We start from the raw sequence: 16,255 nt of genomic DNA on the forward strand, positions 1-16,255 counted from the left end.
ACCTTTCCTGAATAGTTTACATCTCGCGTAGGTTTACCCATTTTAAAGCCGATCAGCACTGTATTCCGTTCTCTGAATTTGGGTATAGTGGAATTGTGATTTTTAAGATACGTGTTGATCTCTCCATATAGCCTTAACTTCGAATAAATATGTTCTCATGAACGGTACAACAAAAACGAAGAAAATGAAATGAGTTATTAATGGCAACGGAGAAATAAAAAGGTCGATCCTGCTAATTACCAATTATTTTTTTTCTGTTACGTATAGTTGGATCATTAGCGCATCGACAATATATCATGTGATGTTATTAACGTCTATTTCGTTCTACGAGTGCGTTCGTATCGAAATGAAAATATATTGCTATCAAAATATCTCTTATTCCAATCGTATAAAAACATATTGTTATATATCGCGTAAGCGCTGATATGTCGATTACCATCATCGTGATAAATGTTATAGCACGCGATCTGCTCTCTGCCCTAATTAAGCAAAATATGATTTCTATAGACAACACTCGTACGTATCTTGAGCGCTTACTCATTACGAACGTTGAAATAGCTACGTATATTTCTCTCTCTCTCTCTCTCTCTCTCTCTCTCTCTCTCTCTCTCTCTCCGTCCTTTAGATTTTATTAAAATATTGTAATTAAAAAAGGATAGGATTTGTTTTATCAACGTGTTTATTATTTGGAGTGTAAAATAAGTAATAGTACGAGTCGCAATACTTGATCGCTTTAATCTGATATCGAACCGTTTTCTACGACTCTGTATAATGATCGTTGCTTCTGGCAAGAAACAAGCACAAAGAACTTAAACAAAGGAAGCCGATAAGTAAAGTAACATTCCTTAGCGGCCGGCTATAAAGATTTTTTTAAACCGTTTTTCATTTGGTCGTAATTCGGAGAACTAGAGAATGAACGAACGGAAAGCGATAAGAACGACCATTTAAACAATTACTCGGATATTACCGTGTCGTCGGAAAGACAAAAGTGCGCACGTACGATCGATTAAAATGGCATTATCCAAAAACTTTCCTTAATATTTTACAAGAGTGATATATAAAAGGAATCAATTTTGTAAAAAAAAAATTGATTTAGAAACAAGTATAGTTTATATCGAATATTATTCTTTCCTATCTCTAAGCGCGATAAGAGACAATTTATAATAGGAGATTTCAAAGAGCTGAAAAAGTCGGTGACAGTGAAAGAAGAATGGCCGAATCTCTCGTTAGACAGCATCGCTTTAATATTACTTTCCGATCGGCACCTTCGACCGGACCTTCGACGAATCCGATACACCGGTGGCAAAGGCAACGGTAGTAAATCAGTCGACGGGAAAGCTGCCATTCCCGTTGGTGTTGCCAACCTCGCTCTAGTCAGAGAGGGTTGGATGGGTAGGACAACACGTAACTGCCATCGATATGCAAGTACTCGCTTTTCCAGCTTCCTTCGACATCTCTCGGAGCCACAAACAGTGTCGACCGTTTAGTAACCTGGACTATAGAAGTGCATAGGACCTCTCGAAGGTTACGAAACATACACCATCGATCGTGGTTCTTGCAAGTCAATCAAGATTGATGTAGATTCCTATAGAGTTCGATGTTGATCGCTTTCACCGGCAAAATGTTACGAAACAATCAAATCATGAATAGCCTCTCCCCCTTCATTCAAGGACAGAGAAGTTGATTATTTTTTAAGTTAATTCGAAGATTGCTTTTCTTTAATCGTACGCCATTTTAATCTACGCGCCTTTTTAATCATTTATGCATCCGTTCGACAACTCGAGAGAGGCAGAGAGAGAAAGAGAGTAATTAAAACCTGTTATTACAAAAAAAAAAAAAAAAAAAAAAAAAAAATAAGAAAAGAAAAAAATAAAGAATCACATTTGGCACAAGAACGATTTGTCGTCTCTCATGATTTTACGATTTCGCAACTTTTGAAAATGGCCTGAGATCACAGGAAAGCCGACGACAAAAAGAAGAATAGTAGAAATGAAAACTAAGACGAACACTATGCCATCTCCTGCGAGTACAATCATTATCTATGCGCCCCTAGAGATCTCGAAAACAACGATCGGTTGTGGTCGGACCTTAGGCGAGATAGTAAGAGCGAAAGGAAATCTCTGAGCCGCATCCTCGCGATCGCAAGGACACGCGGGACAAACGATGATAGATCGTACTTTCTTACCGAAGTCGTTTTTTATTTTTATCTCCCGGGGCGATCTCCGATATCTGTACGTCCGATAGATCGTTTATAAAAACAAAGTATCAGCTAAAATTTTTACCTTTGCCACTGTTAACAAGATGTCTGTTAAACCTCCGCTTTGTATTCCAGTGGATCGACTTACTCGAAATTTTATGAATCGTTTTCGATGCGTACCTAAAGTTACAACCAGTACTTTCCGATTTTCTAAATGTTTTAGTACTTACCAGTTTGTTCCCAGACCTCTACAACTCAATGCTATCTTATCAATTTTTAAGAAACACCATTCTCTTTAAGTGCACATCGATCAGAGGTAAGTTAAAAGAATGTACGTTGAACATATAATTATCTAGGATAATAAAGGCCCCTATACATACACATACATATATATATATATATATATGTGTGTGTGTGTGTGTGTGTGTGTGTGTGTGTGTATATACATGCATGAGAGAGTAGGGCGAAGCGAGATAAAAGAAGAAAAAAGAAACACGGAGACACGATGATGGACGCTCTTTGAAGAGGAGGACAGTTTCGGTCGCTGCAGGAATCAGAAATCGATTGTTCGGCAATAACAATTCGGTGCACTCAGCTGAACAGGAGGAAGAAGCTCGATATAAAGGGAGAGAAAAAGAGAAAGATGGAACGGGCTGAGAGAGAGAGAGAGAGAGAGAGAGAGAGAGAGAGAGAGTGGGGGTAACCGAGACTGGAGTACTACTTTCGCGTCGGCCCAATATCTGCAAGTGCATTTTTCCAGATATCGGATGGAAGACAAGCGGCCGAAATAGATGGTACGTAGACGAGGACAGCCGACGATACCAAAACACACCGATTCTTTCGAGCACGCGCGGACAAAACAGCCTCCTATTTGAACAATCAATCTAAAAGTAGGAAAAGAATGTCCTGCGCACCATGTGAGACCAAGCTTATGAGACCAAGAACGTTCGACATTTCACTTATGCAAGATATTATTCTCTCTGTATCTTTATAAATGCGTGTACATAAAAATGAGAAAAATGATATGGTCGTTAGAGAAAGAAAAGGGAAAAGAGGAGAGACAGAGATACGTCTTCTTACGAACTAGAGTTAGGAGTGATACGGGAAGATTCCTTACATCGTAAAACGCTCGTATCTTCCGATTTGGCGTTATGGCCAAAAGGAAATAACACGGTTTACAATCATCCGATGCAGTATTACCGTGGCACGAAAAACGAACGCCCGGGGAAAAGTAAAAAAGGAACGTGCCGCGAGAGGCAAGTTAAACGACCTCCTGAATCATTAATTCTATTGTTCAGCCTCTAATGATTTTCTAAACATCTAAAAGATTTAACCCATATAAAGTAGATACGCGGAACAACGGACGAGTGATCCATACCGAATACTCTTGTCTATCGCCACTCGTTATTCCGAATTCATAGATATGTCTACGTTCTACTAGATGCATATATTCCTTCTTCGAATATGCGGACCACTAAAAAATGGATATTGCTATGATATATAAGCGTGATCCAATTTACCGAAGGTGCATGCAAAAATTTTTACGTTTATGACCGGCAACTCATAATGTTCCGGGATGCCTCGAAAGCCCATCGTGCGCGCAAGGCTTTGTGGCCTACAACAAGATTAAAGAGAGAAAGGATAAAGTATGAGAGCGCTAGGATGATGCCTGTAGTAAAGCAATCGAGGCCCGTTACTATTCCCTCTCTATCCATCTCTCTCAGTGCGATAATTTCGCTATCGAAAGAGTCAAACTCAAAGTGGTAATATAATGCAGAATATAATACGTAATTAGAAAATAAAATGTAAAAATATGTCGGTGTATAGTGATTATAGAAGCATCACTACCACTATTGCAGTAGCATCAGCAGCGGCACTAGAAGCAGCACCGTTGGCCCGGGAAAGTCGAAGCGGGTAAGAGAAGAAGGGTAACAGAGAGAGAGAGAGAGAGAGAGAGACGTGAATAAGAGAAAATTAGAATGGTTGAGAAGACGGTAGGTGGGCGGAAGGAGAAAGACAAAAGGGTGAGAGTGTGAACGGATAAAGGCTGAGAGGAAGAAAAGGTGCGAGATAGTCGAAGGCGAGAATAACTAACAGTGATGGGAGTGAAAGAGTGAGTGAGTGAACGAGCGAGCGAGCGAGTGACTGAGTCAGAGAAAGATAGAGAGAGGGTGAGAGAGAGAGAGAGAGAGAGAGAGAGAAAAGTGGCAAGGGTTGCACAATGCTGGAACGAGGGACGCGTAAACTTAATTGACAAGCACAGGTGGCGCTTAAACCTGACTACCCTTCGCCCGTACTTAACTACTTGCTCGGTGTTCTGCCTCTGTAAGATCGAAGCGGCATTCCTGTTTGCAGAACCCGCGCAAAATTGCTGCTTTCGTGGAATGAAGTTTTGTTCGACGAATGAACGAACGAACGAACGAACGAACGAACGAACGAACGAACGAACGAACGAACGAACGAAAGATGGAACGGAACGAAATTGAAATCGCGATCCGAGCGGAACAGCAATTGAACCGATTCAAGGGTTTCTTGTCTTGAGGTTTACCTAGTAAGGGTATCCCCCTTCTTGCTTTCCCGTAGTTCTTCCTTCGGTGACCCTCGTAGAAAAACGAGACTACCATAAAATGCAAATTGTATGATGACTTAAGGCTTGATCCACTTCGTTTCTGAGACGAACGAGACGACCGGGAATCTTTCTTCGAAATATAAGACGGTAAAACAAAGAAAAAGGATAAAATAAGATTCTCCTCTCTGTTTCGTATAGTTCGAATGAAAGACGAAACGATAGAAATAAAGTATTCCTATAGATTTAAACGTGGATGACTCGCTTTAGCCGGATTTCTCAACGTTAACTATTATCGTTTAGAACTACGCGTATGAATCTTTAATCATTCTGGTTCACTGTACGTGAAAGAGGCTCGGCGGTTTGCATTGCACCCTCGTTGGCTGAGCGCGTAAAAAATTAACGACCTGTCTTCCGGGGTCAAACACGACGTCGATCGACACGCCCCTTTGGAGTAAGTGAAGCGGATACGATAGAAGAAAAGAAAAAAAGAAACGAGCGGATTTTTCATCTTTTTCGCTCTCTCTCTCTCTCTCTCTCTCCCTCTCTCTCTCTTTATGTCTTTTTCTCGTACGTGTAAACCATTCTATAGCAAAGTTTACAATATCATAGTGGTTATCGACTAGGGATACTTTGTCGATAACGATGTTAAGTTTTTTTACTCCAACTCGATCGAACAGCAGATCTTTCTCTTTTGGCCGATCATCCGAGCATTCTAGATGTAATCGTGATTTATACAATTTCATTGGAATAATGCATACGTAGGTAAGTAGCATTTTCTTTTATTAATTTATGCATTTTAAATTTGTAATTGATTCGATTCAGAGTGCAAAGAACTTATGGCTGAGATCGAATTGTAAAATTTCCATCGGGTAGAGAAAGTCGACGGAAAAATTTAATGCACGTAATCTCTTTAGCGACGATCGTTGGCTCTCGAAGTGTTCGCGCAGTTTCGGGGACTAAAATCTATCGGAACTGGTTTCGAAGGTACCGTCGAAGGTACAGAGTTACTCGATCGACGAGTAATGGTGGAAGGAGAAAACGGCCGACGCACGATGGGGGCCTCGTTTCGAGAATTCGACGATCATTTCAATCGTCAAGCTCGACGTTAAACCAATTATTCGTGCTTCCTGGTAAATGGAATTAACGATTCCAGCTCGTTCTGCCGATCGTCGGGGCATAGCTAGAGAAGGGAGCGAGAGAGAGAGAGAGAGAGAGAGAGAGAGAGAGAGGAGATGCAGAGGATCCACTCTTGCCCCCTCCCCTTACACCTTCCTCCATCTTCTTTTTCTTGTTCCCTACGTCATCAAGTATTTATCACTTTTAATTTAAACTTTATCCTCTCGAAAACGCGTTCTATTAGAGAGAATGTATTTCTTCGAAAGAATCTAATTTCTTTTTTTCTTTATTTTTCTTTTTTTTTTTTTTCATATTCGTCAGGAGAATAACAGGAGGAAGGGAATATGATGTAGGTAGAGAAGTATCGAGGAGGAGGAACGAGGAAACATTGTTGTACCGCGTGTCGGGCGCTTAACACTGCCTTGGGCATTTCATCTAAAAGTATATTTAATGCCGTACACACAGTCGAGCGTTCGAATGTGGCCCTTCTCCTTTCCCTAGCTCTTCATAATACGGCAGTGCAGTAACAAGTATAGGAGAAGGCGTGCGCGCGCGCACTCTCGCAAGACGATGAATTCAGTTTACGACGCCTATTTTCCTGACCTGGCTACACCCGGATACTTTATTATTGTCGCATACTTTCAAGCACGAAAGGACGTGCAAGCGTACGTATACATCGTCAAAGAGATTTTCCGCTCTAGAGATGAGGAGAGACCGAAAAGGGGGAGGGAGAGAGAGAGGAAGGGTCCGAGATAGAGGATGCGGTTTGAATCATGGACTCTTAAAAGCGAGCTCCAACGAAACACGAAACATACGGGGATACTTTCATATTTTCCATGGTTAAACGGATAAAATTAAAACCATAAATCGTACGATCTTTCAATCGGTCGTTGCGTTCACTTCCATGCAATGCCAATCTAAATGATAAATAAAATCGTGCAATTTTTAAAGGAAAGAATCGATCGAATATTCCTTACTTAAAACCGAAAGACTTTTCATTTTTTTTTTTTTTTTTAACAGAGAATGTCGTTTGAATTATGGACTCTCAAAAACTAACGAGAGACAAAACGTCCAAGGGTACTTGCAAACTTTCCACGATTAAATGGCTAAAATTAAAACCATAAATCGTACTATCATCCAATCCGGTAGTTGCGTTATTTTATATACAATGCCAATCTAAATGATAATTAAATACGTGCAATTTTTAAAGAAAGGAATTCTTTTAGATACGACCCTTGATACTACAAGTTTGTTGAAAGTTGTTAAGATAAAAATATCATTCGTAGAGATATCAAGTGAGTACACGAATACACAAAGAGGCAGGGAGCTGATACGATCTCAATGTTGAACACGTTACGACCATTAATAAATCACGTTTAAGCGTTTGTCGTGAGTTACTCTCTCTCTCTCTCTCTCTCTCCCTCTCTCTCGTTTGAACAAGCACATGGCAACGTCTAGTTGCATCGGCATTTAGTATTTATCATTGTTTAGTCTGGAAAACACAAACGATTGTAAACAATTCGACTTTGACCTTTCCTTTAAGCAAACGCTACGATACAATGATCAATTACGAATGCGATGTTATAAAAATCGTCAGAAATTCGTTGACGCGTTTTCCTCTCTCTCTCTCTCTCTCTCTCATTCCTTCCTTTCGAACTTCTAATTGTGTTTTGACTCGCATTTACTAGCTTTCCTCTTCCTATCGGAACGCGACCCTCGTCCGATATCCTCTTTACGAGCTTTCCGATCTCGTTGTGGGATCATAAAGACACCCTTCGCTCGCCGATATAACATCGAACTTAATAAAAAGGAACTATAATGCAATAAATATGACGACGTATATTTCGGCATAGGATATAAAAAAATTTTTCATCCAACAAAGAAAGCACTTTTTTTTTTATAAAGAAAGCTCTTATTGTAATAAAAGCAGAATAAACCGATGAATACTTAGATTTTAATTTAGAACGAACGAATACGGTTATTCTTAAAATAAATGTTGAATGACAAGACTAATTTTGAGAATTTATATAAAGGGAGAATATTTTTAGTAGGTAGCTACGTATTAATCGATAATATATAAAATTCTATGAATTTGTATGTGCCAGCCATACAATTTGTTAAAATCTATTTTACGTCGATATTTGCAAATGTATATAGGCCAACGATGTCTCTACTTGGTACATCGTGAAATAATATTTTTTTTTCAATATCCCTAATTGAATTTTTCTAACGAAAATACATGAATTTTTCTAAGGATTTTGTCGAAAACACACGTGTGTCACGCTTTTATCCTTGATTCGATGAAGCCAACTCTCGAATTGGTCAATACGTTTACGTTCTTACACGCGACATACTTAATTACGTACAAAAGAACGTCGATTAAAAAACATATTATTATTATTTTTTTAAAACACATACAAAAGACAGTAACTTATTCCCAGGAAAAAATATCTCAGCTAGTTCAGAGGATAATCATTTTTTCTTATTTTGCATAAGGAATTTTCTACGGCGATGCCTAAAAAGTTTCGCGTGCCGTACTACGAGGTCGACGATCGAATAAAAGGCTTCGTGACAAGATTCTACTCGATCGAGCATGACCGTCTTTTTTTGTTTTTTTTGTTTTTTTTTTTTAAAGAATCACGTTTGTTGGCTCGATTCAATTTACACACGGTCACGTTATGCATCTACGACGACAATGCATACGAAAATTCGTTTGAATCTTCAAACGAAGATTCTCTCTTTCATATCTTATGTATAAGATGGAATGTATAATAATTTTATCAGAGGTTTTGCCGGGAAATCGAATTACCATACGCACGAGCAACTCATGCGCAACTCGATGAAACTCATCGTCTACGAATATCGAGGTGATCTATCGAATAGGAAATATTCAATCTTTACCACGAATACGGGACATCGCGTATTCTTTAAATACGCATGAAACAGAGGGAATAGAATCGAAAGGTATCTTATGAGTACTTAAAAAAAGAACGAAGAGCTCGATAAGAGGGCAAAAGAAAGAAAAAGTGATAACACAATTATAACGAAGAGTCCGTCAGAAAAACTTCAAAGGATCAATTCCCATTTTCAATTAGTTTCGCGATTAACATGAAACTAATTAAATACAGATCGTTTCCGAATCATGGTCGAATACGAGCATCGGTCCAAGCATTTGCTTTGGAGTATTCTTAATTATCGTAAAACTCAATTTTTCGTATCTCTTGAAACTTCAAAGAACACATAACTTCTTGTTATAGTCAGCCCGGGAGAAGGATTAAAACAAAAAAGTTAAAAAAAGATAGAATTCCTGTCTATCGTTTTCGAAAGATAAGACGAGAGGAGTCGTCGGCTTATCTATCGTGGAAATGAAATGCGTGCTTCAGCTCGATGGAAGGAAAAAAAAAAAAAAAAAAAAAAAGCAAAAAAAAAAAGAAAAAAAAAAGAAAAAAAAACGTGATCCGACCTATCGTTTCGAGAAGGGCGATACCTCGTAAGGCAGCGAATGAAACACGAAAAGTCGATTTCCTGGGAGGGCCGACTCGATTCGTCCGGGGGAAATAGATTCTCGCGAAGTCTTTACATCTTGAAATCGCGAGGAGAACTAGAAGAGAAACGAAGAGAAGAATTCGGTTCGTTCAATTTATCGGAGCGTTAATTCCAGACGAATAGCGGACTTTATCGACGCGCCGCGTTCCTCATGTTCCATCGGAACGCGGAACTCGTTCGAGAGGGAAACGATAACGGCGTCTTGGCCTTTGCATTTACCACGGACAGCTTATTACTCGAGAAATCCGGCATTGCTCGTCACGAAAAGCTTGATAGTTGAGTTCGATTTGGAATACAAGGCCGAACTTGCACGCAACTTCATTGATATGCTCGCTTCAATTAATCCTCTCCTTTACGTGCTAGATTTAACGTACCGTGTACTTGATTTATGATAGTACACGATTCCGTGCTCGATGCAGGTCGCGTTGTTTGTTGCGCAACAAGACCAACCGTTCCTATTTACATCACGACAAAATGCTCGAAATACTTGCTGGCTGCGCGTCACCAAAAACGAACGAGCCAACTCGACTCGACGACCGAAGCGGAATCGATCGCCGTACGAATCTCCTATATTTTGGAATTTAAGTAGGATTCGATATAACCTACCTCTCGAATACCGCGAATAAATCGTAACGTTTCGATCCTTTTGAATTACACTACCTTTGACCCTGCCATTTGCACCCCGGTATTTTCATTTAAATTAGATATATCCATGTATCTCATGTATTCGTCACGATTAATCAAATCTCTCTCTCTCTCTCTCTCTCTCTCTCCCTCTCTCTCCCCCTCTCTCTCTCTCTCTCTACGATATATCATAGTTTAAATCTAGTTTCAGAAAGGGTTCCTCCTCTGATCTTAATCAGCTGTATCTATTCGTATGCGTAGATTTCAGTACATATGTAGAAACTGAAAGAGGAAAAGAGAGAAACAGAAGGTACGTGCAATCATCAATCTCGCTATTCTAGTCGAGTGGCACTAATTCAGTACCCTTGTCTCCGATCTCCTTGTCAAGTCCCAACTTCGTATACTCTTAGCTCCCTCTTCACCCCCTTTAACCAATGTGTTGTACGAAAGACAGGAAGGCTTTCCGTTCGATCCGGGATCCAAATAAATAGGAGGCCATACATCACGCTTGAAATCGGAGTTCCACGATCGAGCCGGATCGTCGCCTTACCGTTTCTACGTGGATAGAACTAAAACACGTACGACGTTCGCCTTCCTCCTCTTACTCTTCTCTTTTCCTCCGAGTAATCGAAACGTATCCGAGAGTTATCAGTCACTGTATTATTTCTAAAGTCAACTCTTAAAGAACTTTTGAAAGATTCGCCCACTCCTCGATATTTTAACATAGAAAGTAACTTATTTAACTCGATCATTTAGAGGCTCGAAAAAGAAAAAAAGAAAAAAAAAAAAAGAAAAGAAAAAGATTTATACGGTTCACCTTGTAATATTAATATTCAGAGAATAAAAGAAAAATATCAGATAAGTACGAGCTATCGTGACACGAGGGAAGTGATGATAATTCCAATGGAAAAGAGAAGGGAATAAAGGCCGAAGGAGAGGACGAAGAAACGGAACAAGTCCCATTCATTCAGCGTACCTACGGGAAACTGACAAAACAGTTGATACGCTATGATATACCTCTTTCTCTCTCACTCTCGACCATGGGCGCGAACGAACGTGCGGCTGAATATATATGAGCTACGAACGACGACACAGAGAGACGGGGAAGAGAGAGAGAGAGAGAGAGAGAGAGAGAGAGAGAGAGAGGGAGGGGGGAGAGAGAGGTGGAGGGGGATTTCGGGAAAAGTTTCGCGTCCAGGATAGCGAGAAGGAAGAGAGGAAGAGAATAGAGAAAATATGTGCGCCCATTGGGCAGAAAAGTGGAGACGGTCGGAGAAAGAAGGACAGACTGCGTGAGAACGGAAAAACGTCATCGGAAGATCCTGATTTACAGTGGCAGGAAATCGGTGCGGTGAACTTTGCGCTCGCAAACGGGAGCCAACAAATTTTTTTTTTTCCCCCGTGGCTTTCCACGGCACTCGACGGGAACGACCGACGATTAAAACGAGAAAAAAGAGAAGGCAAAGTCCTGAGCTTTTAATGTATCTCCGCGGTCCGTACTCTTCGATATGTCGTTTTCGATCGATTTCATTCGACAAAAGTACCGAGCTTTCCGATGGATTTATAACCTATCATCGTCGCATTCTCTTATACAAATTCGTAACGCATTTCGTTGCTAACACATTTATTAGCGGATAATTATAAATAGAAAAGCATCTTATATCGATATACGAGGATAAAAGCAGGACCGACTAAATGAAACTAAAGTCTCCTTTGCTTTTCATTCTCGCAGTTTATATCGAAACGATCGATTAGAACGGCGAATGTGACATTTTCACGAATATCCTTTCGAGTTGGATAGAAAGGATGCAGTCTTCCCTCAGAAACATGTACGTCTCATTGACGCAAAGCGTAAGGTCACAAGCGAGATATTCATTTACGCGAGATTAGATATTTGTACGTGAGTTCTAGTAAATGCAAAACTCATTCAGCGTGATAACTTATTCGAGTGCTTTATATGATATCGCGGATGGTAGGCGATATGAATTTTTTCGCCGCATGATGAATCACGTTGGAATACGGTAAATTATAAGACGCGTTTACGAGGCGTAAAGCCAGTTTATAGGCCCATCCTTTAAATCATGACAGTAACACAATGCTCTCGGAAGACGGGATCCAGTTCTAAGGTAATTTTGGCTTTGAAATTCTCGAAGCTAGCCTGTAACGACTTTCATCCGGCACGGCAAATAACTATGCAAATTCTACCACGAGTTACCTAAGTACGAAGGTTTCTGATGGCGCCTTACTCTCTCTCTCTCTCTCTCTCTCTCTCTCTCTCTTTCTCTCCCTCTCTCTCCCTCTCTCTCCCTCTCTCTCTTGTGTGCTTTGGCCCATCAGGAAACGGACTCATAAACGCACGCACGTTCGAGATCGAGCTATTCCTTTTTCATGATTTTTAAACGCCCACGAAAATCCTTTCGAATAATCATAAAAACGTTTTATCTCGCACATTTCTATTTCGATGTAAGTGCTACAAGAACTACCCATTTCACACAACTATTATTTTCTTCGCTAGTAACACCAAAAGTACCACCGAGATGTATTTCGAAGCGTATGCAGTGGTACAATATATAGTCGTGCGAACTTGATCTATATAGTAGTATGGTTCAAATGTGCACGCGTTGTATGAATACGTGCGGGTGATGAGCAGAATTCAGAATTCAGAATTACGGAGAATTTGCGGCCAAGTACGATATCTAATCGCCAAAGGGGGAATCACAATAGCTAAAGGGATCCCCTATCACCGTCATGTTTCACGAAATACTCGATAATGGCCGATACTTTGATCCATGCGAAATCCACTTTGACCAAATTCAAGGAGGATCTATTCTTGTGTCCTCGATATCTACGAAATAATAAAACACTTTCATAATGATCCGTAATGTCGAATAATTTCTTTCTTACGAATCACTTCGTATAATATTAATTTTTAATTAATTAATAATTATCAGAAAGCATGAATTCATAAAAACAAATATCGCATGAGTATTGAAGTTATTAGGGGAAAAAAATCATCCCCAACGATTTCTCTATTTCTGGCAGGATTCGCTGCAAAAATTTCCTTCGAAATGCAAAAAAGTCCTCGAAGGTACTTAAAAAAAAGAAAAAAAAGAAAAAAAAAAAAAAAGAAACAACTCACCGTGTGGGGTGACCAATGATGCGGCCAAGTTTTCGTCTCGTGTCCATTACCGTCGACCGTTTGACTCGTCAGAAAAACGACCCTCCTGTCGGTACCGCCACTTCCTGTGCCGGTGGTCGTCAAAAGAGCTGCTCTGGCTCTCGATCCGCCAATACTTAGAGTCGGTGACGTATCCATTTTACTACTGTCACAAAAAGAAACGTAAAAAAAACACCGCTTGCTATTATATCTTCGCTCTTTAACACCTTATGAATATTTTCATTGAATGAAAAAAACTGTCCTTCGTTATTTCGATTTCATTAATCGTTTTAGAAAAGCATCGCGTTTCGTTAATGAAAGAGCCGTATTGCAGCGTGCATCATCAAAGAGAAACTTTCGTGTTTGATCGATAGAAAAAAAAATTAATTAAAAAACCGAAACGCTCGCTAGTCGATGAAACGAGCTACTTCGTTTCTTCTTGAGCTTTTCGGCGTGATAAGTAGGCAAACGAGATTGGACGGGATTCATCGAAAATAACGAGCTCCGTCAGCTTCAGATTGCGCATCGAAAGAGGCATTGAATACGCGCTCTTTCTTTCTTTTTTTTTTTTTCGCCTGTTCTTCGATCTCGTAATTACATCGAACTACGCTATAATCAATTTATTATTCTTCGTAAAAATTCTGTAAGAGGCGTACTCGACTGTTATCACGATGAAGAATAAATAAAATGACGGTGAAATTTCAAACAATTTTACGGAAAAATATTATACATTTAAAGACCAGTGGCGTACGAATATTTTGAAAATTACGATTGGGCCATGCGTATCACGAAGCTATTAAAAGTTTATTCGTTCCATAAAGTTATATAACGCACACCGGTGTTCCAAATTACATTACGTGTCTCTATACCTCTCTCCCTCTCTCTCTCTCTCTCTCTCTCTCTCTCTCTCTCTCTATTCTTCTACTTCTTCTCTTATTCTTCTCTCTTTCTGTATGCAGAATCTACTTTGGAGATCTTGTCTGAACTCGCGATAGTACGATAATAACCTCAGTGAATCGTCACTTCCACACATATTACTCGCGTCTACGGACATATATTGGAAGATAAACATTGAGGATACTCGAAGGTCGATACAAAAGATAAAAAAAAAGAAGAATAAAAACAGAATAAAAATTATAGATACATCGAGAAAATAATTGAACGCAAATTAGGAGATAACGGAAAATGTTGCAAAGCTAAGTGAAAGGATTCAATGAGGGTAGATAATCGAGTTCGTTATCTCGAGTGAAGAACGGTAGCTGCTTTTGCTAGAAAGAAAATCTCAGATAATAGGAGAAAATGTGGTGGAGTACGTTTTTCAATGAGATTTAAGGATCGTCAACGATCATTAAGGAGATGAATGTCCGACTACGACTCGACACGAAACGCATCGCGATTAAGATAGGAAAAATGGAAGAAAGAGGTAGAATGACAATAGCCATGGCGACCATGCTAGCACTTACTCCTTAATTAAATCCTGCCGCGTCCTTGCGCTTTAGGGCGAAGAGTTGTCGCCGTTACGAGGACACTTTTCTTTGTTTTACGCCGAGAAAATCATCGAATGTGCTCCGATTCTCTCTCTCTCTCTCTCTCTCTCTCTCCAGTTTGCTTTTGCTCACTCACGGTCACGCAGTCGATTCGCCGGCTCGCGTGCACCTTGTCATTATGGTAGGTTCAATTATACAGCGAATGCCCGCTCTCTAGGTGTCCCTCGAGCGTGTTCCAACGGAACTCACGGCCTTCCTTCAATCACGAGTCATTACGCGCTGAGATTTCACGCACTAGATCGTCACGGGCGTTACAGCGAAGTGCCACTTATCGGTTATTCGGTCATCGATTCGATCGCTTCGACGGTAACACGATGATAACGCGTTTTCGATAAATCGAACAAGGTACGATGATCCTTTTCATACGATTTTCTCAACACTTTTATCGTTTCAAAATCGGTATGTCGTCGAATATGTAATACTTCTCGCAAATGACTCCCTTTCCTTTGACGTTTTCCGAATTAATTCATCGAAAGAGAATCGAAATGAGACTTCTTCGATTACGGTGAACGAACACTTTTGAGGGATTTAATTGTACGGAGAATCAGGTTCTTTTTCTCCTTGCAAGTTCCATCGGTCCATTCTCTCTCGGTCTTTCGTTCTTATTCGGAAGATTTTCTCTTTCGAGGAGCTTCGCATTACGAAGCAGACCGAGCAGACGTGACCTTTCAAAAAACGCCCGGTGATATCAAAGACTTTTTTAGAATTTTAATAGTTTCAAGCAACGATCCGGCCATAAACGCTACTTTCTTCGACATATTTCGTTTTCGTATTCAGAAAACAAACGTGTCCAACAGGAAGACGAATAGTTTCAATCGTCGTAAAATTGGATCGAAGCCGTAAGGAAGGAGTCAACGAGGACGACGACAAGGACGACGATAATAACAACGAAGCGTCGCGTACGAAACCGCGCACGACACTGAACAGCAGGAAGTCTCGCGCTCAAGGCGAGCCTCTCGCAGATTCGCGGGCTCACGTGTGAAATTCTTGCGCATGCACCGACGCCTATCTTCTCTCTCCCTCTCCCTATCGTTCTTCCCGTCCCCCTCCAGGATACTTTACGTCCGTCTCCTACTTTTCGAGTCTCTCTCTCTCTCTCTCTCTCTCTCTCGCTAGACTACCCCTACCACCATCCTCTTTCTTTCCCCCTTCCTTCATTCCAACTCTGGCGTTCTTCTACCACCTGCCCCTCATCCTTTCTCTTCCTTCTCTCCTCTTCATATTCTTTATCTTAGTATCCTTTCTTATCGCAAACACAAGTCTTTCGCGATGCGACAATAATTCGACGCGATCTACGGCAGGAATTATAGTTATCTAAAAAATTAACAGAACAACGTTCGACCGAATCTTCGATCAATTATTCGAATCTATTTTCAATACTTCAAGAAAAAAGTACATACTCTCTTGAGTAGTTTATTTTCTAATCGAAAATTCGAAGAAAGTTTGTTAAATAAGCTAAGAAATTCGTATCCTAAGGCATCGTGTAATTAAAAAATTAT

The 16,255-nt window shown here is 40.2% G+C and overlaps 1 protein-coding gene across 3 annotated transcripts in view; it reads right to left on the bottom strand.

Moving 5' to 3' along the window:
* LOC124955350 (zeta-sarcoglycan) overlaps positions 1-15,713 on the bottom strand; it is a 133,928-nt gene extending 118,215 nt beyond the window's left edge. Inside the window, exons 1-2 of one of the 3 annotated variants that reach the window (XM_047509663.1) lie at positions 14,673-15,713; positions 13,192-13,372 (exon numbers count right to left, since the gene is read on the bottom strand). In XM_047509663.1, coding sequence (XP_047365619.1) covers positions 13,192-13,368 — 177 coding nt within the window. In that variant the 5' untranslated portion in view covers positions 13,369-13,372; positions 14,673-15,713. Of the gene's footprint in view, positions 1-13,191; positions 13,376-14,672 lie in introns of those variants that run through there. The other 2 variants (XM_047509662.1, XM_047509664.1) reach the window with 2 other exon arrangements.
* Between the last annotated feature and the right edge of the window lie 542 nt (positions 15,714-16,255).

This window comes from Vespa velutina, chromosome 18, assembly GCF_912470025.1.
Source record: "Vespa velutina chromosome 18, iVesVel2.1, whole genome shotgun sequence".
In the NCBI taxonomy this organism is placed as follows: Eukaryota; Metazoa; Arthropoda; class Insecta; order Hymenoptera; family Vespidae; genus Vespa; species Vespa velutina.